Raw genomic sequence first — 25786 nt, forward strand, 5'->3', positions numbered from 1 at the left:
TTGTAGTTAGAAAAAAACCGCCAACCAGCCAAAGACCCAAACAATCCACACACCCATCCTACACCCATCTTGCATGAAAATGAACCCTACTTGTATGAGGGCTTAGTGTGTGCATCTTTTCTGAATGGGTGGGAATTCAAAATTAAATTTGACATTTGGGGGTTAGCTTGTAATTGTTTTTTAAAAACATTGGAAATATGAACGTATCTCTGATGCATTCCTTTAAAAATGTTAGTTCTAGGTCAAGTTTCTTCTTCTTCTACTGCTTAGAGCAACTTCATCTAGAAATTACAGGCTAAATAAAATAAGTGTCTGTAATACTTTTTCTTAAAAACAGATTTATCAATACTTATATGTTGCTATGATAACTCAGTTATCAACATCAAACATTTGTTCAGTCATTTGTTTATCAGTGGCAGTTTGTTAGTAGTTATAAGTAGAATTCCATCTGCCAGTTAAACTACATTGTAAATTGAAGTAGAAACTAGCAGCTCCTGTTTTTTGGGGGCACGAGGGGTGTCTCTCCTAATGAATATATGAAGTTAATTGCACATAAATGCATTTCCAGAAGATGGTTGGGGGGCATCTCAGGTATACTGCACACAAGTGTGCCAGTCAGGCGAAAACAGGCACACACTGTGATTATCTCAGTTTTCAAACCTGGAAGAGACACGAATGTGTTGCTAAATGAGAGAGGCAGTATGTCATGCTCACTGAGATAAAAACAGAAGCTGCCAGACACTTTGGCTTTATTCTGCGAATTCTTTGCTTCAAAACTCTCCTCTTTTCTTCAGGCTTATTCTGCCTCCCATTCTCATTCTTTCTCCTTCCCTCGTTGCTGTCGCGATCTCTCTCTCATTGTTCTCTCCCTCTTCCCTGTCTTTGATGCACATACGTTGTCACATTTCATTGACTCTCCCCTCTTCTCTGTTCTTACACTCACGCCTAGTGGTGCTTCAGCCAGAGCTCGCAGCCTCTCCGCCGAGTTTTAGTCATGTGTGAAGCTCAGTTTGATCGAGCGCTCCTTTTCTGCCTTTTCACTCTCGCAAAAGATTAAAAGGTGGCGTCACATCGCTCCCCGGCTTTTTCCTGCAGGAGGGACTTAAAAGGGACAACAAAAACTAATCACTTTCAATAAGCGTTTTCTTGCAAAAAAGGGACTTAGCGGTGCAATTTGAGGCCGGTGCTAAGGATTGGGAAGGCTGGAGAATGCTTCATACTGCTAACAAGGGAAGGAAGCCTTCAACTGAGGCAGGTAAGAAGTGTCTGAATCCGAATGTTTTATGGAGTGCTTGGTCGGAGCGGTGGATTTTCAGCGTTCTGTAACTGAGGCAGGCAACTGCAGCAAGAGGCAGCATCGGTGTTGTATCAGATTCCTTTTGTTTAAGATGTAAAGTATGTGCTATAAATTGAATTAGAAATGGGGTCTGAGGATGCTGTATTCACAATGCTTGTTTTTTCCCCCCTTTTCTCTGTGTATCAGAATAAATCAGAGAGTCAGCTTTTATGAAAGCTGGACTTTGCTTGAGGTTAAATTCAGTGCTTAAATCTCAGTGTAAGAAAAGCTTTAGTGTCTTACAACCCTCAGGGAGCTTGGATTCTGCAATTTGATTGCAACAGCTAAATTTAAAAAAAAATTACTTATTTACTATTTATTGTGTAAGGGAAAATCTAGCATTGAGTTTAAGTCTAGGTGAATATGGTTTGTTTGCCTGGCATTTTGTCAGATGAGTAGCTATACCCTTTTAGACATACTGTAAAACCTATTTCGTGTTTATGTTTTGTAAATTGAGATTAAGTAGCATCCTGAATGAAATACGTGACTAAAACTCATAAAATGCATCTGTGTTTAGTAAAGCAATCACCAAATTAGAATAATGGATTTATGTCAGTTGTCAAATGGAGTTAACTCTGAAAGTGCTGTCCGCAAGTGCACTTGGATTACAATAAAGGGCTTTCTGTTTAACTGTTACTGAGAGGAGCTAATTTTTCAGGCAAAGCCTATGAACTTAAGTCTTGTGATAATATAAAATTCTGTAGCCTAAAGGGTTTGTGGTTTTGGGAAACGTGCCCTTTTATTCTCTATAAAAATACATTGAGGTTTTATAGGGACTCCAAAGGCAGAAATCATTTTAGTAAGTGCTTTTTATTCACAACTGGAATATTTAACTGTTGGGGCGCCTGTTTCTGGTCGTCACTGGCTTTGGTGCCTTTTTTCTCTCCCTACATTTTACAGTTGCTCTCTGTATCAGCAAACTGACTCAAAATAGGAGGAAGGGATTCTGAGCAACAGTGATATTCTGAATTTCATTGTCACACTGAAGAGTGAACAGGCAGTCAAGGATAGTTAGACTATTATTAGGGCTCTAGAAGAAAGCAAATAGTATTGTAGTGATCAGTTATTTGTAAAGTGGAGCACTTACTGGCTGGCTGTAAGCAGAGCTGGGAAAAGCGAACTTTGTAAGCTGTCATAGAGTAAACACTGTTTGATAGGCACAATTCAGTGTTGCAGACCTACAGATGAGCACCCTGCAGAGTGAAATGAATATGTTTACTTGAGAACTTTGGTCTTTATGCAAGTTTCCCCAAATGGCTCGTTCCTGCCTGCAGCCATCCGAATGCGCAGTGCTCGTGCCTTGCGAATTCCGTGGCAGTGCTGTGTGTACCTTTGCAGGAGCTGACTGTACGAGATAGGCAGTGACAAGGCACCACACGGCTCAGAGGGATCGAGCCCCCAGGCAAGTAGAGTCTCCCATCAGTGAAAGGGGACTTCAAACCATGCTCCTTACCTTCAGTGGTGGTTAATCACACACTTTCATCCTCATACAGAGGGACTGATTTTTTTCTTTTCTGAGGACTTGAAATCAGAACTTGTAAATGTTTCACTGTTTTGCTGCGGATATTTTTACTTTTATTTTTACTTTTTAACTATGGTTTTGCTGAACTTGTTTGTTTTTTGGCATTGGAATTGCCACTCCACCTCTGTTTCACCTTTCGAAACATTTCTGTATGTTCTTCCAAGCTCTTTCAATGCTTCAGTTCTGTTTGGATCAAACTGAAATTAGGAGTAACTTCTCTGACAAAAATGGAAGTCCTGGATGTAATTTGGTACTTTAAATGATATTTTGGGACTTAAATAAAGTATGTCTGAGTCTAAATGGTAGATGACTTCTGGTAGGAATTAGTCATGAAGACTTTGGTCCTTACGAAATGGCAAAAAAGTAAAAGGCTGAAGCTGAGCCACCTTGATGTGCTTGAGCCCAGAATACAGGATCTGAATTGCAGAGCATTTATCTCTGCTTTTGGCATTTGCTAACTCTGCCCTACTAGATGTTAAATGGGTGATTAATAGAAATAGCAGCATTTTACTGATGTTCCAGTAGATGTTGCTGGAGAGCAATGTAAAGATTACTTCATCTAGAGAAAGAAATGCAGTGAGATTACAAAAACCAAAGAAAAACCTCAAGGCTGTTGGTAGTTCCATAATATGAGATCAGTATTTTTTACATCATTATTGTAGGTGCTATTCTATCTGAAAACCTGAAGAGACACATGTGCTGAAATGAGACCCATGTAGATACAACCATTCGTCTTCTTTTAAGGCTTTTAGTTTTTACTCACCTCTTAAAATTTTATCACTAGTATTAACATTGTTTGATCTGTGTTGTCTTACAGGAAGGGCTGAAATGAATGTCCCTAAAAGTTATGGGTTTGTTTTTTGTTTTTTAAATACAGCCACAAAATACAGATGTTTTATTATAAATTAAGAAAATAAATGCACGTCACCTCAAAATTAGAATTCTATTACAGTGAAGTTGCTTTCCTTTCAGAATAGCAAGAGCTTACCAAATCAACATATAAAAGACAAAAAAAACACCCCTCTTAATTTGTATGCTATTTTATGTGTACTTTTTTTTAGCTGTTAACAATTTTGAGTTACCAGCTTCTTATGTGGTTAAATTCTGAGAAAAGCCCTATGATGAGTCTCAGATCAATAAATTGTAAGCACCTAATGGCAAATGTGTGAATAGCAAACTGTGATGTTCTATGCTAAAACTACTGTTTTAATTAATCTGATAATATGATAAAGCAGTCCCAAAGGAGTGGAGGATCAGGCACTAACTGATGCAATTTCAGGCAACCACTGACCTCTATCGTGGGAATATTTATTTTTGGAGATGATCATCAACCGTAACTGATTTCAAATTCAAAACCCTAATGTGTGTTGTTTTTCTTTAATCCTAGCTTTTCATGTAAAGCAGGATAAACATGCAGAACTTAGGCTAGTGATGCTAAAAATGTGATCTCTCTGTGTGCAACTGGTTTGTATCTATTTGTACCTTAACTAAAAAAGGAAAAACCAGAATTATTTGAAGACCTTTTAGAGATTTCAGTTTTTTGAACTAAAATTATGTTTGACTGAATTTTATAATACATAGGAGCATGCCTCTATTTTGTTTGCTACTTAATGTGTAAGAAAATTTCAACTTCTGCTTATAATTGGGAAAAAATGCAGATTAAAAATGAGTGGCAGATATCTACAGTCCTCTCATGTAATTAGCATTATAGGCTATTTATTTATTGTGGCTTAGGTTTAGTATTTTTATGAGTTTTTGCAGATGTGTGTGCCAAAATTTCTTTAATCTGCCAAGCTTTAGGTTGGTTGGGGGTTCTTTTTGTTGTTTATTTGGTTTGGGGTTTTTTTTCCCATATAGGTTTGCTATTGCCAGTAGGAGTTTCCTTGATGTTCTGCTTCTTTAATTAATTTCTCAAGTTGTGCATGCCCACAATTGTGTACATTAGGTAAGGTAATTCCTTAACCTTCAGAAAACTGACTGTGTCCTCGATATGCAGAGGAAGTGAAATCTTTCTGCGTTTCATGAGTATGGATTAGGAAATGTAATGCTGTATGTATTTATTGAATGGTTGTGTAGTTTTTCTTCTCAAACTTAGTAGCTCCTACTGTTTTAGAGACCATTAGCCATGGCCACTGAATGTGGAGCATCTCAGTTGGCCATGGCCAAAAGTTCATGAGCACTTTCACATTTTTAAAATTCTGTGTCATTCAGAAAAATAAGCCCGACTGTTGGCAGTGAGAACATCACCAGAATTATGTTCTCGTACCTTCCTCATTCTCAGACTTGTCAATTCACTGAAATGGTACATAATTTAGTTTAAAAGATTGTAATATGTCACCAGTTTCTAAAGAGAATTCCCTGTTGAAAACATTGGCAAATTCAGTTTAAAGGCTTATGACACAATATAGCCCTGAGGAATAAACTTTTATCTTTGTATTTCTCAGTTCTCAAAGTCAGGAAGAGAAAAGCAAGCATACTTGTATACTGGGATTTTATTTAGGAGTACACTCCTGAAAGCTCAGAATAGCTGCATAGGGTCAATAATTCTGGCCACAACTGAGTTTAGTGCCATATTTCTCAGTAGCAGCAGCAGTGTATTTCTAGGTTTGTCTCTGGATGCTTATTTATGTACAAACAACAGCAAAAATCTGAATCCATGTATTTTAATTTAGGCCCATTAGAAATTTAAAATTACATATCTAGTCTCACATTATTGGAACTGAGGAGGAATATATGTCTAGGAGTCTGCAGAAAATTATTGAAATATAAAGCTGGGATGTGTGCACAGGAAAATGTACTGCAGATAACAGTAATTTAATGACTTATTTGTGAGGCTTGCATCTGTATCAGAGACTGTGATAGTATCATTAAAATAGGTAAATAAAAATATGAATAAAAATAATTTTAAAACTAGAAGTAGGATTTGGCGATGAAATCATCTTAAGAATCTTCTAAAGGAGGACATGGTTGTATATATTTTCCTCATTAATGATGCATTAACTCCCAAGTAACTCAAAGCAGGGGATGTAAGTCCTTTTAGCTGTATTGTGTAGAATATATTTAGCTAGCACAGTTCTTACTCTATGCATGCAATTTTTGAAGATATGGAGCTCAGTTGCTATCTATAGCTTACTCTTATTTAATAAAATTCAACCTGTGGCTCATAGCTGATTCCAAATCAAATAAAATTTGTATTGTTATCGCATGAAATGTGATTATAACACGGTAAAACATTGCATTAGAGGGCTTTATCCCCCTGACCTCAAAAATAAATTATTTTCTAAAAGTGAAAAAGCTTTTCAGATAAAGGTTTTTTGAAGTAGGACGTTGTTCTTCTAAACTTGTCTGTGAGATTTCAGGAATAAAATCACATGAAAGTGTCTGATAAGTGGGCCTTCTCTATGAAACATTGACAGTGTTAGAAAACCCAATACAGGTTTTCCGGGAATTTTGATAGGGAACCGAATACCAACTATTTTCAGTTGGAGTATGTGCCTTTGAAATGCCACCTATTAATTTTGTCCATATTTGTGGCAATGCCTCTTGTACTTGACCACGCAGTACCACCAAGTAATGGCTCTTAACGGTGTCAGTTATTCTAACGTTGTTAGGGAAGAACACAGTCTCTTCTGTTCCCCTCATTTCTCTTTGTTACTGGATTAATGTCTATTTTGAATAGATTTTAGTTGACAAATTCAACCACTTTAGTCCTTTCTGTTTGGTCTAAATGTAGAACCTAACACTGGCTTTTGTAGACAGTTTTTTTTCCCTGGCAGCAGAATGGAAACAAGGAATCTGCTGCAAGATGTTATCATTTGGTGGGGGAATAAGTGTTGATACTGGGCTGGGAGAGACTGGTCTCCTCTCCCCACATACAATGATGTCTGTTTTTCAGGTACTCGGAGTGTCTGATCTGTGGCACTCCCCTCCCCAACAGGTATTAATGCTTAAATGAAACCTGGATTATCTCAGTATTTATATTGATATTTGTAGTTGTAGCCTAATTCTGTACATAACTGATAAGGCATAGTGTGTTTGTGTTGGAAGGACACAAAGAGAAGAGGGGGGAAAATAGCAAGAGATTTCTGCAGGAAAGAAAAACGTTTCTAAGAACAGTGTGGGATTAAAGTCAAAACTGTAACATCAGATGCTGAATGCAGATTTCTCCTGAAGTCACCCTATTGTACTGTTGCTCTGGTATGTGTACGTGGACATAAATAATGTATATGTGCTATACATATATACATGCAGTCTCTAGAGGTCAGTAGAATGTAAGGAATGGACAGATGTTCAGTTTTCTAATATGAGACTTCGAGATGCAGCATATCAGTTGTTGCAACCTAGAAAAGATGAATATGTTTCTAATGAAACTTGGAAGTGAAGTAATTAATCAGAGTTAACAAAGAGCTGAATGGAAGAGAATCAAGTCTGTTGTGTTGCAGAAATGAGTGTAAATTATTTGTTTTGGGCAAATTCCTGATAAATGCTCATTTGCGTTCTGAGGAATTTGACAGAGATCCAGACCATGATTATTGTATTGTAGCTCATTATATTGCATCTCCTTGCTGCCTTTTCTGAGAGGATCTTTTAGAATGACTGAAATAAAAATTAAAATGGTGTTTTGAGACAGCACGTGTCAAATGTGAAGCAGATCGGGCTCCAGTGCAGGCAGCGTATTTTCTCTTCATGTTTACCCCATTAGCCGTGGCCAGCCTTAAGAAATTATTTCATCCTCATTCACCATCTTCTAACGTGAAATCTTCTGAATTAACAGATCACTTGTGGTTGAAGGTTCTGTTTTCTCTTTGAAAACTGTATTCACACAATCACAGAATCATTTAGGCTGGAAAAGACCTTGAAGATCATTGAGTCCAAGCTGTGACTGACTCCCACCCGTGTCAACCAGACCAGAGCACTGAGTGCCACACCCAGCTGTTTCCTGAACACCTCCAGGGATGGTGACTGCACCACCTCCCTGGGCAGCCCCTTCCAATGTCTGACAGCCCTCTTAGAGAAGAAATTCTTCTTGATGTCCAACCTGAACCTCCCCCGGTGCAGCCTGAGGCCATTGCTTCTGGTGCTGTCCCTTGTTCCCTGGGAGAGAGCCTGACCCCCACTTGGCTGCCCCGTTCTGTCAGGGAGTTGTGGAGAGCCAGAAGGTCCCCCCTGAGCCTCCTTTTCTCCAGGACAAACACCCCCAACTCCCTCACATGACTGACTCTCCAGACCCTTCTGTAGCTCCATTTCCTTCTCTGGACATGCTCCAGCACCACATTATCTGGACTTGAAAGAAATCCTGGCTCCAGAGCCAGGCTATGCCACAATGACATATATGCATTGTTCTATTATAAACAATGTGGTTAGTTAAGTGGAATTAGATGTTAAATTTACATATATATATGTGTGTATATATATAAAGGTCCTTCAGAAATTAATGGTTCATATGCTCTCTGTTTCTCTCATTAAAGAGGCTATTTGGGCGGTATTTGACTCTTCTGTTCATGTTGTAGTTCTGCTTTGCATTGTAAAATATTGATAGGACAATTCCTGTCATAGAATTAGAGCATCAGTTCCCTTTTTACTTGGCTTCTGGTTATTTTTGTTAGTTTGCCTGGAAGCTATGCTTCAAAAACCTCTGTGATCTCCCTAGATATTCTGGAAGGCATCTTTCAAAGTAGTTTACAAAACTTGTTTCAGTAGTGAGCTTAACAGAGTCAACTGTTGAAGGAATCACTGTGGTTTCCCTCCCCCACTGTTCTTTGAGTGTACTGAAAACTTTCTTTAAGCATTAGATGTGACAAAACAAAGTTGTGGAAGTGGATCTCAAACTTCAGTGTTTTCAGCAGGAAAACTACCAGCTCAGTTTTTATTAAGTTTATGCTTTTAACATAAAATTGTGGTGGTCATAAAAGATGTATTTGGATTCATTATTAATATGTCATGATAAATAGTGAATATGCATGGCTGTTAATGAAGTCTAGTAGTTCTCCACATAAACAGCACATAAAACTTTGAAGATCAGCCTGATTCTGGTGTGTGAAGTTGCAATATCTGATTATATGAAAACATCACCTCTATAGATGGTGAAGAACTGGCTTCCTCAATTTGAAATGATGGCAGGCTTTTGGGTTTAATTGTTTTATGGTCATATATTTTATTTTGTTTTCCTGTTGTTTTGTTTGTGTGATTATGAGCTCTCAGGCACAAAATAATTATTTTAAACAACAATGGTCCATATTTTTAGATATAGTGCCTCTTGTGGGGGTAAAACTGAGTTCCAGAATTATCACTTCTAAAAAACACGTCTGTTTTTGTCGGGATTTTTTTTCCCCCCTGTAAGAAGTGTAAACAAAAGAACAGTAAAAAGGTGGGGTTTAGATCCAGCAGCACTAATGGTGGAGGCGTATCTTTGGGTTCAGGAAATGCAAGGAGTGGACTGTTCTTTATATCCCTAGCCAGTTACACAAGGGAATGGGGAATAACTGGATACAACAAAAATACAGATAAGATGATTCTTTTTTAAAAGGACCTAAGGAAACCTTCAGCACATTTGCCTTTCAAAAATACATTAACCAGTGTTTTTAAAGAACAGTAAACAGCAGGAGAGTTAGTTTGTATTGTGCACCCTATGTTTCAAGACATGCTATTAGAAAATGATGGGTTCTTTTGAATCTACAGCCTAGTAGGCAATCCAGTTGTAGGTGATCATAACATCAAAAGATTGTCTGTGTGGTTATCTGTGATTTCATTACGTACTTGGTCCCATAGTTCTTTGTTGAGTGTTTTATTTCTTTGTGAGGAGAGGTGTATGCTTAGAAAACAGGACAAAAGTACTTGTCTTCTACAACAAACACCACCGTAACTCTGAATTATGTTCAAACTTGAGTAACCATGAGATCTGGATATAGAGGAATATGAAATGACAGTAATAACCAGTATCACTGTAAAATTACAAATTATTTCAATTTAAGTGATTTCATTTTCCTACGCACATTTTTAAAGTCTGTCACTATAAGCTGTTGACTTCGTCTTGAATGCATTGTGCAGTCTTGGCAGTTGAGGATTTGTTAATACTAAATCAGTAATTGTTGGCTTTGAAGAGGGATCCAGCATCTTCAGCAAGAGCTTATTAAACTGTAAAATATGGATTGCCTTTACCCTAATGGCCTCTGAATCCTATTACCATCCCATTAGAGAGTGTGGGATTTTAGTAATTCTGTTGTTGTTTTCAGTGGGCAGCAAGTACAATGGGGAAGGGCAGGGGTTAATGCAATTCATCTCCTGTAATAGTGTAACAGTGAGTCCTTTATCATTCCATGGGAGTCTTTTCCTTCCTTGCCGGGAGAGTGTCTGCAACCAGAACTAGTCCCCCACGCCCAAAAAACCCACCAAAAACCCTGGAGATTGCCTTCATTAGCACCACTTTGTAAACACAATAGACGCGAATAAGTTGATAAAGAAGTGCCAAGTAGGCTGTGGTCTAGGAGAGTTTTCAGTTGCTGTCATTGTGCCAAGAGGTATATTGAAATACCTCTTCAGACAAGATCATTATATTTTTAATTATTTAGTTGCATCAAGGCCATAATATTCGGAGTGTTTTCGAAAAATATGAAAGCACCTTATTCCTTTCCCCATAAATTCAGCATGAAAAGTGTAAACCAAAATATAAAACAAACAAGGAGAAAACAAGTGGTGTAAGGAGTAAGAGTGAAACTTCTGTGCATGAAATGATGGTTGCTTATTTTATCTAGCCAATGATAGTAAGTCTTACTAGAGGAATAATTTCTTAAAATTTAAACTAGAAAAGAATGTGAAGCATTAGTAGTTATTAAGAGGGAGTAGAAGTAGTCATGTGTGGCGGTTTTGTCTGCCTTCAGTTGTGCATGAGGCCAGTACATAACTTTTTCAGCACCTGGTGTGATTTTTTTTTTTCCAAATGTTCTGTGGAGATTGATTTGACAGCTAAATTCCAAATGCTGAAGGCAACTTGCTTCTGATTTCAAAACAGGATCAAAAAGGGGAAGATTTCAAACAGATATTGCAGGATGAGCTGAGAGGGGCTTGGCTTGTCAGTGTAACTTTTCAGATAAACAATATCTGATACACTGATGTGCATACCCTATTGAGTTAGGGTTAGTTTGATTCATGAGATGCTCCTAGCTAATAATTTTCTTTTCAAATAGAGATAAAATGGATTGTTAGTCAGGGCAGTTACTTTACCATTATTTATTTAATTAAGAAATTAGAAGATATTTGTATGGATTGGAGTCTTCATAATAGTTTTCTTTGTTTTCTCCAGTGTTTGTATTTGGTTCACTTGTAGTGTTGCCTATAAATACAACACTTGGCTTTATTATGAATAACCAGGATCTTGTGTGCAAACAGTGAGAAGAGCTAGAGCAGAATCTGATAGGAGATGGATGACTACTGCTTAAAGCATAATGAGTAAAGGTCATGTGAGTAGCTTTTCATGTCCTACCTGTATTTATTTATGCCTTTTGCATGTTTTGTAACAGAGCCCAAGAAAGCAAGAGAGACATCTTTATAGAAGCAAGATCTTTGAGATCAAGTTCTCTATAAATACTAATCAATTCGTCTTTGCAGCCTTCCCTCGTTAAGTTTGTGGGTCCTTGCAGTTGTTGTACACACACACACACACACACACACACTTGCTCACGTGTGGCCAGATCTGTTTTCTGACACTGGTAATGATGCGTCTTGGAGAAAATGGACTGGTTACCTCCTGGTCTTTCTGCATTCATTCCTTCCCAGAATGGGCTATCACAATTGCTCACACTTCCCATGAGTACTAGAAAGAGAGAGCCTGAATTCATCTGCTGTAGGAGTTGCACACAGATAATCTGCTCACTTAAATTTATAAAATCAGGGAGCGGTAACCCAGTTTGTTCCCTGTGGAATAGATAGGTTCTCTTTTACAGGCAGTGAAATTTAAATGCCTTGCAGTATGCTGTACAAGTAGGTCAGTGTTATAGCTGGAACCAAGTCAACTGATTTGTCAGAAAACTATTTTCCCTCCTGAAAGCACCCACTTCTTGATCCTGTGTTGGGTAGAGTCCACAGGTCTCTGTAGGTCAGTCTAGTTCTGTTAAGTGCTGAACAAGTCTGTGGGAAGGTATGATCTCTTTCTTTGAGTTAATAATCTAATTATAGCCTACTTACATAAAGATGTAGTATCTAAAAATTTTAAGGGCTTTCTTCTTGCTTATGACTAAACTTAAGCAAGATGCTACTAGAAGAAATGTGCATACTTTAGAAAACAGCTTTGTTCTATGAAATCTCAGAATGAATCTTTGTTCTAATCAGGTAGATAGGTGATAACAATGAAATGAGGGAGGATTTATTGCATTTCTTTATTTAAATTTTTTTGTCATTTCAGAAAGGCTAAGGCCTTTCAGAACACAGTGAAACAAAAAATCATGAAGTAGCTATACTGGAATGAATCCTAATTAATTTGCAGACTGATGTATAAAAATGATGGGGATCAGTAAACAAAGTTTGACAATACACGTGTTACAAAAAAATTGTTTTAATCACAAAATTATAACAAAGGGCTGTGTTGCAGGACTTCTGCTCATGCTTTTGTGTGGATAAGGGAAATGTGCATCATGACCATCAGAAGAGTAGGAGAGTTTGACTGCCTTGTGCAGGTGCAAAGCACAGTGTGTGCTGGAGTGACTATGACCATTTGAAAACTCATTTTTTTTAGGGATGTAATGTCCAGTAGATACATTAATTGCCTCATTGCTGTTACCTTCAGCCTCGCTCCACTGGGTTAATGCTGTTTGTGTATCCAACAGGGTGGTGCAGCCACTATGATCACTTGAGATGTGTCAGTAGACTTGTGGGGTTTCATTGCTTCCTATGATACAACCAAGTTTTAATTTGAAACCCTTATTTTATATTGGATTATGTTTTGTAGTGCTACAGCTTGTTAGGAATATAGTTAGTAGAAGGCCTTTTTTACAGAAGGCTTTTCATTGCAACTTTTGTTTCAAGCCTACACTGTTACATTTTGTTTATATGCTTCTAAACTGCTGACTTAGAATGCATTAAAACTGGGAAGTGCTGGCATGGATTTGTGGGTTTTGGGAGTTGTTTCTCAAGTACAAGTTATATTTTGATTTCAATATATTGTGATTAAACTAAAACTATATAAAGAAACCCAAACTTTAAAACAATTAGTTTTATTTTAGTTCGCTTTTTGCATCTGAAAGCTGACCTTGTACTATAACTACTAAAATTAGTCTGCCATCAAAATCATATTGTTTAAACATTTGACATATGCTGGAGAGGTGGAGAGGGGAAACAACAAGCAAATAAAACATTCGTGCCAAAGAGCTGCTTCTTAAATTAACAAACAGCATTGGTGTCTCATCCCAAATAAGAGAGCAGAACCTAATAAAGCATGCAGTATTTTCATTTTAATCTGTAAAATAAAAATGGGGAAACACTCAGCAAAGGTGGAAGTAGCCAAACATAGAGGTAAAGAATTGCTTTGTCAGGAATGAAATAAATTTGATGCTGGTTTAGTGGTCAGTTGTTAAACCCTGGACTAATAACTTAGGTGAAAGGTTGCAATCTAGTTTCTGTAATGTAATGAAAGAGCATACCTGACGGTTGAAGATCATTGATCTAATCAGTAATTGTTCTTTTGAACTGAAATTTGTTTCTCTTTGGGCTCAGTAACATTTTATACTTGGCTCAAAAGGAAGATTGAAATCTAAAAAAGTAGTTTAGTCCTTTCAAACTCTCCCAAAAATGTGATTGCTGGAAGGACCTTTCTGCAGCTGACACGATTTTTCTGTATACTTCTGTTACTAAACAGTTCTTTATTTCAATGACAGGAAAAAGTCTTTCCAGATATGGTTTCAGCTGCATGGGTTTGAATGAAGGATGGAGGCCCAACATGCCTGACTGCTGTGGGCAGTGTATGGACTGTGACCTGCTGCCTCCAGTTACATTTTAGGAGCTGGACTATGCTCTTCTCTGTGTACTTGGTTGAGTAATTTTGTCTGCAATGGGCATATAAGCTAAGCAAGCTGATCTGTTGTTGTTTGGATCACAGGTTTATTCTTGGTCGCATTGGAAATAACTTCCTTACAAGAAATAATTTAGGAAGGATAGAGCCTTGTTATGCAAAGGCAGGTAACATGAAAGGTTGAGCTTATAATCTAAAAAAACCCCCTAAATTAATTAATTCTTGCTTTCAGGTTTTTTTATCCTGGCATACCACATGGGGAAAAGCCAATAAGCTAAGTGAGTCAGGATTAGCTTTGTTCTAGCTGTAATCCAGCAGAAATTTCTGTTATTTTTCTGAAAAGGTAATGTCAGGAGGCCCAGGATTGAAAGGTGTCATCCTTCTCCTGCCTCCCACCCCCTGTTGCTTTAAACAGCAGGACCTGCATTTTCACACTGAACAGTGGAAAAGTCCATCCTGAAAAGTTTGAGAGATCCTTTCCCAGGGGTGTTTATTTGAAATTGATGTTTTGAGGGAAGAAAATAATCTGCCCACCTGCAATTCTACTATTACATAAGAACTGGTGATTAGCTCTTGAGGTATTTTGTGTGTTGGTGATCAGCTAACAATCCTTTCACAGAAATGTGCAAATTGGAGTCCTTCTGAGCTCAAGTTAGTTGAACAGTGGGATTGGACTTTTTAGATATTTTCACAAAGGGCAGCAGTTTCTGTTCCTGTTTTTCCCTGTCAAACTCCAGTGATTTTACACAGGATATCCCTTTTCTCATTATGGGAACTTTAGCACTGTTTACCAGCCATACTTATCCCAAGTGCAACTTGTTTGATTTTCTTGCTAAAAGTTCTCATGAGCTTGTGTATGCAGGGAGCCTTTCTGACCTCAGAGTGGAAATTTCATTATTTTCATTTTATTCACGATGTTCTGAATTCATTCAGTGTTGTGAAATGCAATATCCTTTTTGCAAAGTAGAAGTGCTTCCTCTGCAATCTCAGCATTGTGTTCCAAACCCATGCTCAGCTGCAGGTTTTGTACAATGTGTTTGCAATACCTGTATATTAAACTAGAGCTCTCCAGATATCAATAGTTCTGTGTGGTGGCACATGTAGAGTGTTTTAATATTTATTCCTTCTCTACCTTCTGATGAAAAACCCCTTTCACCTACACTAACAAAAAGTCTGCCTGCATCAGAAGGTCTGCTTTTTTAATGAAAACATTGAGTTGAATTTGTGAATGAATTTGTATTCTGGTAACTCTGCCATTTGAGAGACAAAAGTGACACTGACTGAAGCAAGTATCTGATTCAGAGAGAAGGTTTGACTATTCCAGATGCCTCTGACTGTGTGAAAGCCAGACATTGCATCTGACTTTTATATAATTCCAATGTTCTGACCATCAGAAAGTGGAAGAGTCACTATTGGCTTCCCCACTATAATCTTTCTACTTGTTCCCTCAAAGTATGTCTTAAGTACAAATACCACTGCTCCTACAACGTAATTGTAAAGCAATATTCTAATATGTTCCTTGTACTTCCTTAACAAAATTATTAGCACAAGTTTATATTAACTACTTACAGAATTGCTCTGTGATTATATGGAGAAAGTGGTACATAGAAATTACAAACCAGATTTATAAAATGAGAACTGGGGGAATTGGCATTTCCTTTTTACTCTGAAGCCTGCTAATTCAGAGTGGTTATTCTGATCAGCACTATATGGAGTTAATTCCTTCTCTGGATGTTTGCAGTACAGCATTTTCATTCTTCATTGCAATTTTGAATGCACCCTTCAACTAGTAGAGAATTAATTTGTTCTTTTGTGTGAGTGGGCATTGGTATGATATATAGTCTATTTTCCCACTGTCCCATCTGCTGACTGCAAAAGAATGGAACGTACCAGTGGCTGGTTTGATACACGAAAAGGAAAAGCTGCAGCTCTACTGGCACTACAGTAAATTGGAAGGGAAGGTGCTCTTTCTATAGTAGAGGTTTGTTCTGGTCCGTGTTGGCATTGTTGGCTGTGTGGTACTTTGCCTCCAGGACATGTTCCTGTGCTGCACTGGCTTTTCCCAGAAAGTGCAGTTCAAAAGTTGGGAGCAGTGGTGAAGTCACTGCAGTACATTTGTACAAACTGCTGCCAGTTTTTGTGTGATATGTTGTGTATTAGCTTACAGATATAATCCTGATAGAAGATATATCCCTTGTCTCTCTGACACAGTTTAGGGAAAGGGGGAAAAAAAGAGGGAAAAAGCAAACAAACACCAAACATGGGCACTGTTGTGCTGTGCAGCAGAACTGTGGATTTTGGCATGTTGTGGTTGTCGGGAAAATCTTTGTCTCATGCCTGAAACTAAGATCTAAAGAGATCTGAAGAACTCTGGAATCTTTTTACTCAAACTTTGTTTTCATATGGGTTGTTTTTCATACTCCAGTCCATTGACAACACTTTCCCATGTATCCAGCAAACTGCAGGACCTTGCTTTTTTGTGTGAGTAAAGTGTATTTCACCTTGAAATAATAAACACATTAGGAATTGTTTGTCTGTTTAGGAAACTGTATGCTTCTAAGGTTTTGGGGGTTTTGTTCAAGTTCTTTAACATCAAATTAGCAAAAATAAAAGGTACATTGAAATCATTAGAGAGAGTGAATTCCTGCTTTTACGTGAGCTCAATTTTCTCCTGTGCTAAGTCTCCTGGGATCTGTAGACAGTCAGTGCCAAGATAACATTGGCACCATTTTCTTATTGCCATGGTGATCTTCAGCTCTGCTGAATACTCAAGGGAGACTATGGTATTTTAAAGCAAGTAGAATTTTGGTAATTAAAAAGGCTGGAAGGAACGATCTTTCTAAATTTTGCCGGCGTGGGTAAATAAGGATAATGAATTATGTCTGAATAGGAAAGTTATTAGTCTGCTTTACTTGATTAGTATAGAATAATAGTCAACTAAAAAGGTTCTGAGGGTCAGAGGGGGGCAGGTGGGGTCTCCAGTGTCCATCAGTGTTCAGTATCCGAGCGAGATCTCGAGCAGTTCCCCCCGAGCAGCGGCTGTGCCTGTGCGGGAACAACGCTGCCCTTTGTCCGAGCGGGACTGGCAGGAGCCCTCCTCCTCTTGTCTCTCATCTGCACTGGGATTTAAGGGCAGGAATGCATTCCAGAAGATTTTCAAATTAAGGCTCTTTCTTGGAAGTTGGACTCCTCCTTCATGTGCTGTTTTATTGGATGCCAGTTTTACACTTTACTGGTGGCAGTGGATCTTTCAGGCTCTCCATCGTTTCTCTGTCACGGGCCAGTTTTCATTTCTCTCTGGCTACAGCATGAGTCAGCTCCTGGGATTGTTTTATGATGCTCTGATATTCCCTCCACTTTTTTTTTTTTTTTTTTGTCTTTTCTCTTTTATGACCCTTTCAGGCTCACCAATCAGGGCACAAAGGCAGTGTAAAGCATGCGGACAGGAAGGGTGGTGAGACACCTGTTATGCTGATCTGTTGGGTCAAAAAAAAAGTTACAAAATCTTTCTACTAGCATGATTTCAACCCTTTATTTCCGGTCAAATTTAGCCCTTCAGCCACAGTAGCTGTTTTTTGCAGAGCTGGGTATTGTCTTGAACACTTTTGCAAAATATGCTTTTGGCAAGCAAATAAGCACTTAAAATGAAATTCAAATTCTTTTGTGTTAAGTTTCTTGGATAGTTAGTCAGAAATACAAATGATTGTGTCAATTCTTTTTAACTCCATCCATATGCTTACTCATTGTTATCTCTTAATACTTCTTGTGATTTGGGGCAGGGGTCATTCTTAAATACTTTCTTCATAATAGATGATATTAAAGTTTAAGTTACAAAGTAGAAAAAGCAAGCTGGATTCTCCTTCAGTGTACAGTTTAGTCATGGCACACCTGAAAGCTGCCCATTATGCTTATTAAATGTAAAAAGAGATTTCAGTCCATTTTGTATGTTAAAAACCAATTTCCTTATCAAGCCATATTTTAAGGCTTGCTGAAGCAGAACTCCAGCTGCCCTGGTGACTTTAGAAATGCATAAGTGTGGTTCCTGCAAAACAGAATCACTGTGCAGTTCCATATTGATACTGTGAGGTAGATTGTGAAGAAAACTTATTTGAAAGATTTGGGATTAAACAGGAAATTTGTATTATTTGGTGTCCAATGTGTACATGGATATTTACTGTTTTTCTTATTTGGATGTGTCCTCAAAATTAGCTGTATCCAGGGGATAGACTTCTACTTCCTTCAGTGGTCTCCATATTGGAGCTCTGGAACAGCATTGCTACTGTGGAAGTAAAGGCTTGGCAGCTTGGAACAATCTCCAGCACAGGCAGCTAATGAAAAAAATGTAGTGGCATTCTGGGGGGAATACAGAGCAGGTGCTGTGCATGTGTACAGACACCCACCCTGATCCCCCAGTTCATCTGGAATCTCCTGATCAGCATTGGATGCTGCTGCCTCATCCCATCCTGTGCCAAGATGTGTAACACAGCAATTTCACTTCTGAAGAGGTAGGTGGATTTGGACAGCTCTGTATCAATTCCTGAGGACACAGAGTAACTTTCCCCAAATGGTTCACTCTCTAATTAGTGGGCGCAGAGCCTTGCCAAGAAATGTATTTCTGGCAGAGCTCCACTTCACTGAGTGGGTCAGGATTTTCCTGACTTTTATTGCTGTACTCTATATGTGATTGATTTTGTTCAACTGAATGTAACCCCCTGCTTTGTTTGTTTTGTCATATCAGCATAAGTAAATTTAATCTTTGGGGTAATCGTTTTAGGTTTGTTTTTTTATGGCATTTCAGTTTTGTGGTGGGTTTATGTATTTTCAGATATTTTAATGGACGTATCCATTTAGGTAAATTAGAAGCATACCAGCTTTTTTACTTATTTGCATTTAGTTTTTATTATTTAAAAACTATAGTCTAAATATGCTCTAAATTTACCTTCTTTTAGAAAGGATAAACCTGTTACTTGCCTGGATCTGAGCAAGGATTACAGGAAATAAACAAGCCCAAGTCTCTATCTAGTTATTTTTAGCTTAACTATACTACTTTTCTTCTTATTTCAGTTCATGATGAGATGAGAACTGCAAATAGCCTAAATTAGTCTGTAGCATTTATATCTTGTTAAGTTTCCTGCTTTAGAAAATATGCAGGAAAATGATTATACGTGGTATTCATCTAGAGGCTGATGAGTTTGTTATAATTATGAAGGTAGATGTAATGAGATGAAAACATCTTTCTTTAGGCTCTCTGAGGAATTCCTTCCCTCCATATTGCTGTTGGGTTAACTGTTTTCTTACCAACGTGTTCCTCAGCATTCACTTCTCATATTTTGGGGTTTCCTCAGTTGCTGTTTAGGAGATTGATTGATTGACAGCTCTGCTATTAGCATTTATAGGTGATAACTAATTAAATTCTACATGCACATGAGTGGATAATAAAGACCCCTTCGCATCTCATTTATTAACACAAATCTCCAGTGTAATTATCATTTTACCATTATTTAGCATGCTTAATAACTCTTTGTTGAGTAATTTTCTAGTTCCTTCTAAAAGGCACTGAGATACAAGTGTATCTAAAATCTTCATCTTGTACAAAGTTATAGTATAGTAGCTTTGGGTTTGGTTTATGCTTCCTTTTATCTTTCAGAAAGTAAATCTCTGGGTTTTTTCAGCTCAAAGTTTTTCAAATAACTTTATAATTCCTAAATTGTGTTCAAATATTTAATAGGCATTATGAAGCACTTAGCTGAGGAGACTGGAAGATGTGTGTGGGTTCAGTTTATCGTTTCCTTTACAGAGAATAGTGTTAGCATGGAACTGATGAAAATGGGACTATGAATATTTAGTATTTGAGAAGGAGTGCTGAGTTTGCTTGATATCACTGTCAGAGTAGATTAGAAACTGCTCTTTTTATTTTGTTTGTTTTCATGATGATGTTTTTTGTTTGTGTGGTGGTAATATTATTTCAAGGCTGTGTCCAAAGTCCTCCTTTCCCCAAAGAATATTTTTCCATATGCTTTTATTTATGTGTTAGTAACGTGTATGTGTATATTTACACACAATTGTTCAAATATAATCTGTGCAAGTAGTTATGTTTGAGAACTGGTTATGATACCCTTGTTTTCATGTGAAGAGAGATCTGGACAGATGAAACAGATTAGCAAAAGTTTTCCTTCAGTGTGGTTGATAAAATTGTAGCATTTTTATTATATGATTTGTCTGTGTGTATATATATAATTTCTGTAAATGCCTACTGCTACTGTAATTCACAAAGGTTTAGTTGACTTTACGTGGCAATACCAATTTCTAAGGAATGCAGGGTTTGGGGGTAACTTTCTGTTATTCTTTTGTTCATTTGTACTGTACCTGTAGAAGTGGTAGTTTTTGGACAGTCATATGCTGACTATTTTGCTGTGAACTTTTACGACAGCAGAAGTTTTACCCACAGTTGCAGTTTAACTCTCCTGTAATGTGGTGATATTCAAGATTTGAACGTAAGAAACAGGACAAGTTCTTCCTTCACAAGAAACTGTCCTTTCCCTGAACTGTAATCCCAGATCCTGCTGTCACAGTTTTCTATTATTAGTCATTATTCACCTTTAATGCTTATAGTAATGCCAAGCCACATTTTGCAGCCAAACACAGGCCTTCTGGCACAGAAGGCATGTTTGCATTTTTTTACAACAAGTTGAGATCACCACCTGATCCAAATTTTTGTTAAAGAAATTGTCAGAAGGAAAGGAGACCTTTAAAGAGAAACTAGTCAAATGTCCTAGTGGGTTTTTAACATGCTCTATTATGAGACAGCAATTCTTGGGCTAGACCAATTTCGAACTAAAGATATAAACAATGCCTGCCTTTTTTGGTTTCTTGACTTTCCAACATCCCTTTTCCTTAATCCTTGAGTCTCTCTTGATGTGATGATATAGAAAAAGGGAGAGGGCAGGTTTTCTGTAGTAACTAAGACAGTAAATGTGTATTCACTTTCCAGTCATAGAGTGAATGTCCACTCGGGTTAGAGACAGTACATTTACAGTGTGTGAAGGATTTATCAAACAGCTTGGAGGTCTCTGCAGTTTAGGATGTGAGCCAGCAGGGTTGTGAGTGACTTTGCATTAGTGGAGGCTTTCTCAGCTCTTGTCAGTTCTTACGGAGCTCTGGAGAAATGCACAGCAAAAAAGCCATGTAGCATCAACATTTGTGAACTAGATTCTCTCATTTTCATCTTTGCAATCCTTGAAAACAGAAATAAGTGCCAATAAGATTGGGGTGGATTCAGCTGTGAGAGTAACCTGGTGCAGGGCTGCCCACCTTGTTCAGGGTTTTGTAGTCAGCAGAAGATAAGTGTGGTTTGATTTCTTTCCTTTTCAGTTATTACAGCTGCTTTCTGCCTGTGTATCTTAAGGGTTTTTTTATCTTGAATGGTATTTTCTTACAGGCTTTGGGTTTTGGCAGCAAATATTCAAGACTTAGGAAGGTGATGTGGGCAAGTGCATGTGTGCTGATTTGTATTCTGCCTCATGGACTAACTCATGTTTCTTTAAGTGAAAGAGTGACTTACATATTGCATTCTGTCTTGGTCTGTACGAGACTGTTCTTCAGGAAGCTGGTACTTGTTACTTCACAAATGCCTTTGCTACAACCTTCCTCTCACATTGTGTATTAAACTCCTCAGCTAATTTTTTAAAATTCTTTAGTCACTGACGACTGTGCACTTATATAAGTGACTGAACATGGAGTGAACTTATTTTTAAAAAGTGTAAACATCTAAATCTCACGGGTGTGTTTATATTTTGAGTGTTGGTGCAAAAAAAAAAGGAAAATCATTAAAAAAAAAATTGGACGCTGCTAAGGCTCCTATATGGCAACAACAACAAAAAAGTTTAAAATACGCTTTTAGATGCAATTAGTGCAGAAAAAGTTACTCATTTTCTACATTTTAAATGGTAGAGAGTAAGGGTCCTCCTTTTCTCTGGTTTTCTTCATATATGTGTTTTGGAAGCTCTAGTTTATTCAAAATTTCATGACACACAGGTATATTTTGTAGATATGCCACTTTGTTTAATCATTCTTCAGTTCTGTGCTGTCTATATATTTTAAGGTGTTCTGGTGACAAAAGTCCTTGGAATGTTAAATAATTCTTAAATTAACTCTGTCTTGTGAGAACCTGACAAGAAGGGGTTTACAGTAAACCTGCATCTCTGAAACTCCCAATTTGTGCTGATAGCTAGCTGTGCAACTTTTTCTTCTATGTGCTTTTATTTTCACCTTTTAATTTAGCATTTAGTAACACAGACATTTTGCAAGAACTTTAAAGAACTGCTTGAAATAAACGAAATGCCTTGAAGACCAAGCCATTCACACAACCAGTAAGGATGAAAATTTCATTGTGAGTTCTCCTGTCGCTGCCAAAGTGACCTTGGTTGGTGGAAAGATGACAGAGTGCTTTCCTGGCTGTGCCTGACAGCAGTGTGATAGCGGCACATTTGACAAATCGCTCACATTAAAATGGGGGGCACTTTCGGCAGCACCGGCGTCCCAATCCATCAGTCCTGATTACTACACAAACGTCAGCTGTGGCACAGAGCACATTTGTCAGGGGGAGTAAAAAGCAGTTGTTAGTAGGAGCACTCCCTGTCACAGTAATGGACTGAGGCTCGCTGTGGTGACTCGCAGGAACCAGCATATTTGCAAATGGCCTGACCAGGACTTGGAGAAAACACTTTATTTACACAGTACAATGGGATAATTAAACAGGCAGAATTAGAAACTTTATATAGGGATGATTGAAAAGTTTCTTGAGTGCTTGAGGCTACCTGAAGAGTATCAGAGAGACTGTGTTCTATAGAAGGCTTTATGCAGCAGGGAATCGAAATGCATACTGTAAAAATTCTTTGAAATGCCTAATTCAGATGAGTTCAGGTTTGGGTTTTTTTTAATGCTAATGAAGAAATTATGCAATAGGAATTCAGTCATAAATATAAGTAATTGTAGAATTGAATATGAATTAATATTTTCAGTCATAGCTACTTATTCATGCATCTTTCACCCATTTTTCACAGGAGTTGTATATGTGCGTAACTGAGGAATTCTGCAGAAAGACTATCATTTAGAGTAAAAGAAATCGCTGGAAATAGTGGTCTCTATATAGAACAGCTGATTTTATTTTTATTGAAGAGAGTAGGACTATCCCATAAAGAAACAGCATTGCTCTAGTGTGCCTTCTGTATTGTAAAACTGATACTCCTAAGAGCTTGTTAGAAACAAAATTGTTCTCACTCACTGATTACTCAGTGTTGAGTGGATAATAGATTTAATAAACCTTCAGATAATTATTCCAGAAATAATGAGTCATTTAAGTTCAAATGTGTTTACATTTGATTTGTTTTGGGTTTTTTGGAGGGAATCAGTACTTTTATTAATGTCAATACTGTTTTCAACACAGCTTTTCTGTAGAAGAATTTCTATTTCGTATTTCAGATCTTTTGTCTTGACTTGAAAAAGAATGCAAAATATGTGATAGAGAATACCTCACAGTGAATGAATAAAATACTGTTGCAACTGAGAGAACTTAAAAGCCATCAATTGGTATTTTTTTTTACCCATGTGGAGTTTTTGTGATCTGTTTTTTTCAGAAGTTTCACCTCACAGTTGTCCTACCCTAATTATTACTAATTTAAAAAACAAATCCTTCTGCCAAGCACTGTAAATGCTGTAAAGAAGATGGCCTGGGGGAAAGCTGCATTTGATTTTTCAGTTGCACTTAGGTTCTTGTGTGGGAAACATTTTAATTATTAGTTTACTTTTTAGGAGATGGTTAAACTTGTATTCATCAGAAAAGAGAAAATGAGGTTCATCTGAAGTGGGAGAAACTTGAGTATTTCTTTGGCTCTCTGAGATACTTCTGACTTCATGTTCTGAATTAGAGTTTAGTATGCCAAAGTCAGTATATACATCTTTCAGTGTTTTGACTTAAACCTCTCTTCTGCTAAATATAAATTATCAGTTTCTTACGGCACAAAAGAAATGGGAGCTCTCTTGTCCCTCCTCTAGCACTTTAAATTACATTTAGATCATTTGATTGAGTGCAGCATTTGCTACCAAGTTGAAACAATGGGGAGATGGGTTTGAAATATGGGTCTTCTTCTTTGGGATCTCTGATCACCTCGTGGATTACTAGTAAATGTCTCAGGTGTGTTACCTGGGCACATCGTTGCTTTATTTCCTCACAATCTCTGTGCTTTGGGAAGTATTAGTATGTTTATTCTCACTGACTTAATGAAATTAAGAGTGTATTACTAGGATCAAAGCTTTCCTTGAAAGGGTAGTAGCAGTGTGTTCCAAAATGTAACTCTGTTTTTAGCTATTGAGATTTCATTAAAACACTGTTGTAAGCCTTTCTTACCTCTGCAGATGTGTGGCAGCAATTCCGTTCTGAAACCTCCCAACACGTTTTTGTGTGTGTTACTAGAAAGATCCCTTTAAAATTAGGTTGTGGTTAATTTCGGTTACTGAAGATTCTTTTGAACCTGTGGAATTAAATGAAAGGTTATCTAGCTATACAATTTTGCTAAGCATGAAAATGTTGATTTCTGTGCTTCAGTATTGATAAAACAGTGGCTTGAGGAGATAAACATTCCTTCCGTTGTTATGGCTTTACTGCTTTGCCATTCCCGTCTTTTTTCCTGCTGAATAGACAGGATCAGTTGTATCTGTATTTGCATCAACAACTGTAGGCCATGCATAGTTCACCAAGCTTGCTAAAGACTGTCTCTTAACTGTTACTTATTACTGGAATTTGCACACAGCTGAGAACGTCCAATATAAAATGTTCACAGAGTTAATCCACATCTCCAGTTCTCTCTTCGAATTTGATCTACTTCCAAACCAGACTGACAAGTCTGGTTGTTTTTCAGTTTTCTGGAAAATGGAAATTTCTGTAACATTCTCTTCCCAAATCACACCAGTTTGGGTAAGAAATGAAATTCTCAACAGTTTCATGACTTCTCAGCATGACCATGAGCAGTCTGTCAGGTTTCCAAGGAAGCCAGTGCCTTAGGAGGAAGGTAGGTAGAGTTTGCAACCTGTGGGCATTTTGTGGAGTTTTTTCTGTTAAGGCAGCATGGAACAATTCGTAAGGCAAATTCTGGCAGGCTCTCATGGCATCTGTTGGAAATAATGAGCTGTGACAGTTGGGTTTTCCAGCTAACTCTGATCTTATCCAGTGACCTCCTCTAACAATATTTTTACTGCATTCCACTGCAGATTGGAATACAATGGCAGGGATCTGTGAGGAATGGCCAACTTAATGATTTTTCTAGGGACTGTTCAGGAGGGCTGGAGGTTTATAGATTATAGCATCATTATGTCTCAGAAGTTAATAGGAGAGGGGTGTGATCAATAGATCATTTCAGGGTTTTTAAGGCGAGTTCAATAGTGCAGCACAGAAACAGGATGTCAGTCCACACTTTGGATCTGGGTCATGACAAGTCCTGCTTTGGCAGAGCTATATAAAGCTGGCAAAGGAATGATCCCTAAATAGGGAGGTTCTCAGAACTTTTCTGCTACAGCAGTGGGAGGGATCTTCACCTACAATCCTTTGTGTTAATGAAGTTGTACTTCATCTTATTAATGACTATTTTATTTATATGTGGTTTATGGATATTGTTGCTTGCATACCTCATCCACTTTGCATGTGCTTGATGTATTTGCATACTCATCACAGAATGCAAATAGGATCATCCGTTTGCACATGGTTTATATGGATAAATGCTTTCATTAAATTATCTCTCTGGTACAACCAGCAATAGTGTGCTAAGACATGAGAGACTGCCTTCATTCAAGTGTCAAAAATGGAAGTTTAGGCTCACCTGATGTTTCTTACTCTAAATCTATATGTGTGTCTGCTTTTTCAGGCTTTCCTATCTAT

General features: G+C 37.7%; 1 protein-coding gene across 5 annotated transcripts in view; it reads left to right on the plus strand.

The window, feature by feature from the left end:
• TENM2 (teneurin transmembrane protein 2) overlaps positions 1-25786 on the plus strand; it is a 740257-nt gene that overhangs the window by 403537 nt on the left and 310934 nt on the right. For 2 of the 5 annotated variants that reach the window (XM_048319588.1, XM_048319589.1), the window contains exon 1: positions 790-1255. The exons of the other annotated variants lie outside the window; for them this stretch is intronic. In XM_048319588.1, the coding sequence (XP_048175545.1) occupies positions 1210-1255 (46 nt within the window). In that variant the 5' untranslated portion in view covers positions 790-1209. Of the gene's footprint in view, positions 1-789; positions 1256-25786 lie in introns of those variants that run through there. 5 annotated transcript variants of the gene reach the window in all.

This window comes from Corvus hawaiiensis, chromosome 15, assembly GCF_020740725.1.
Source record: "Corvus hawaiiensis isolate bCorHaw1 chromosome 15, bCorHaw1.pri.cur, whole genome shotgun sequence".
Classification (NCBI taxonomy): Eukaryota; Metazoa; Chordata; class Aves; order Passeriformes; family Corvidae; genus Corvus; species Corvus hawaiiensis.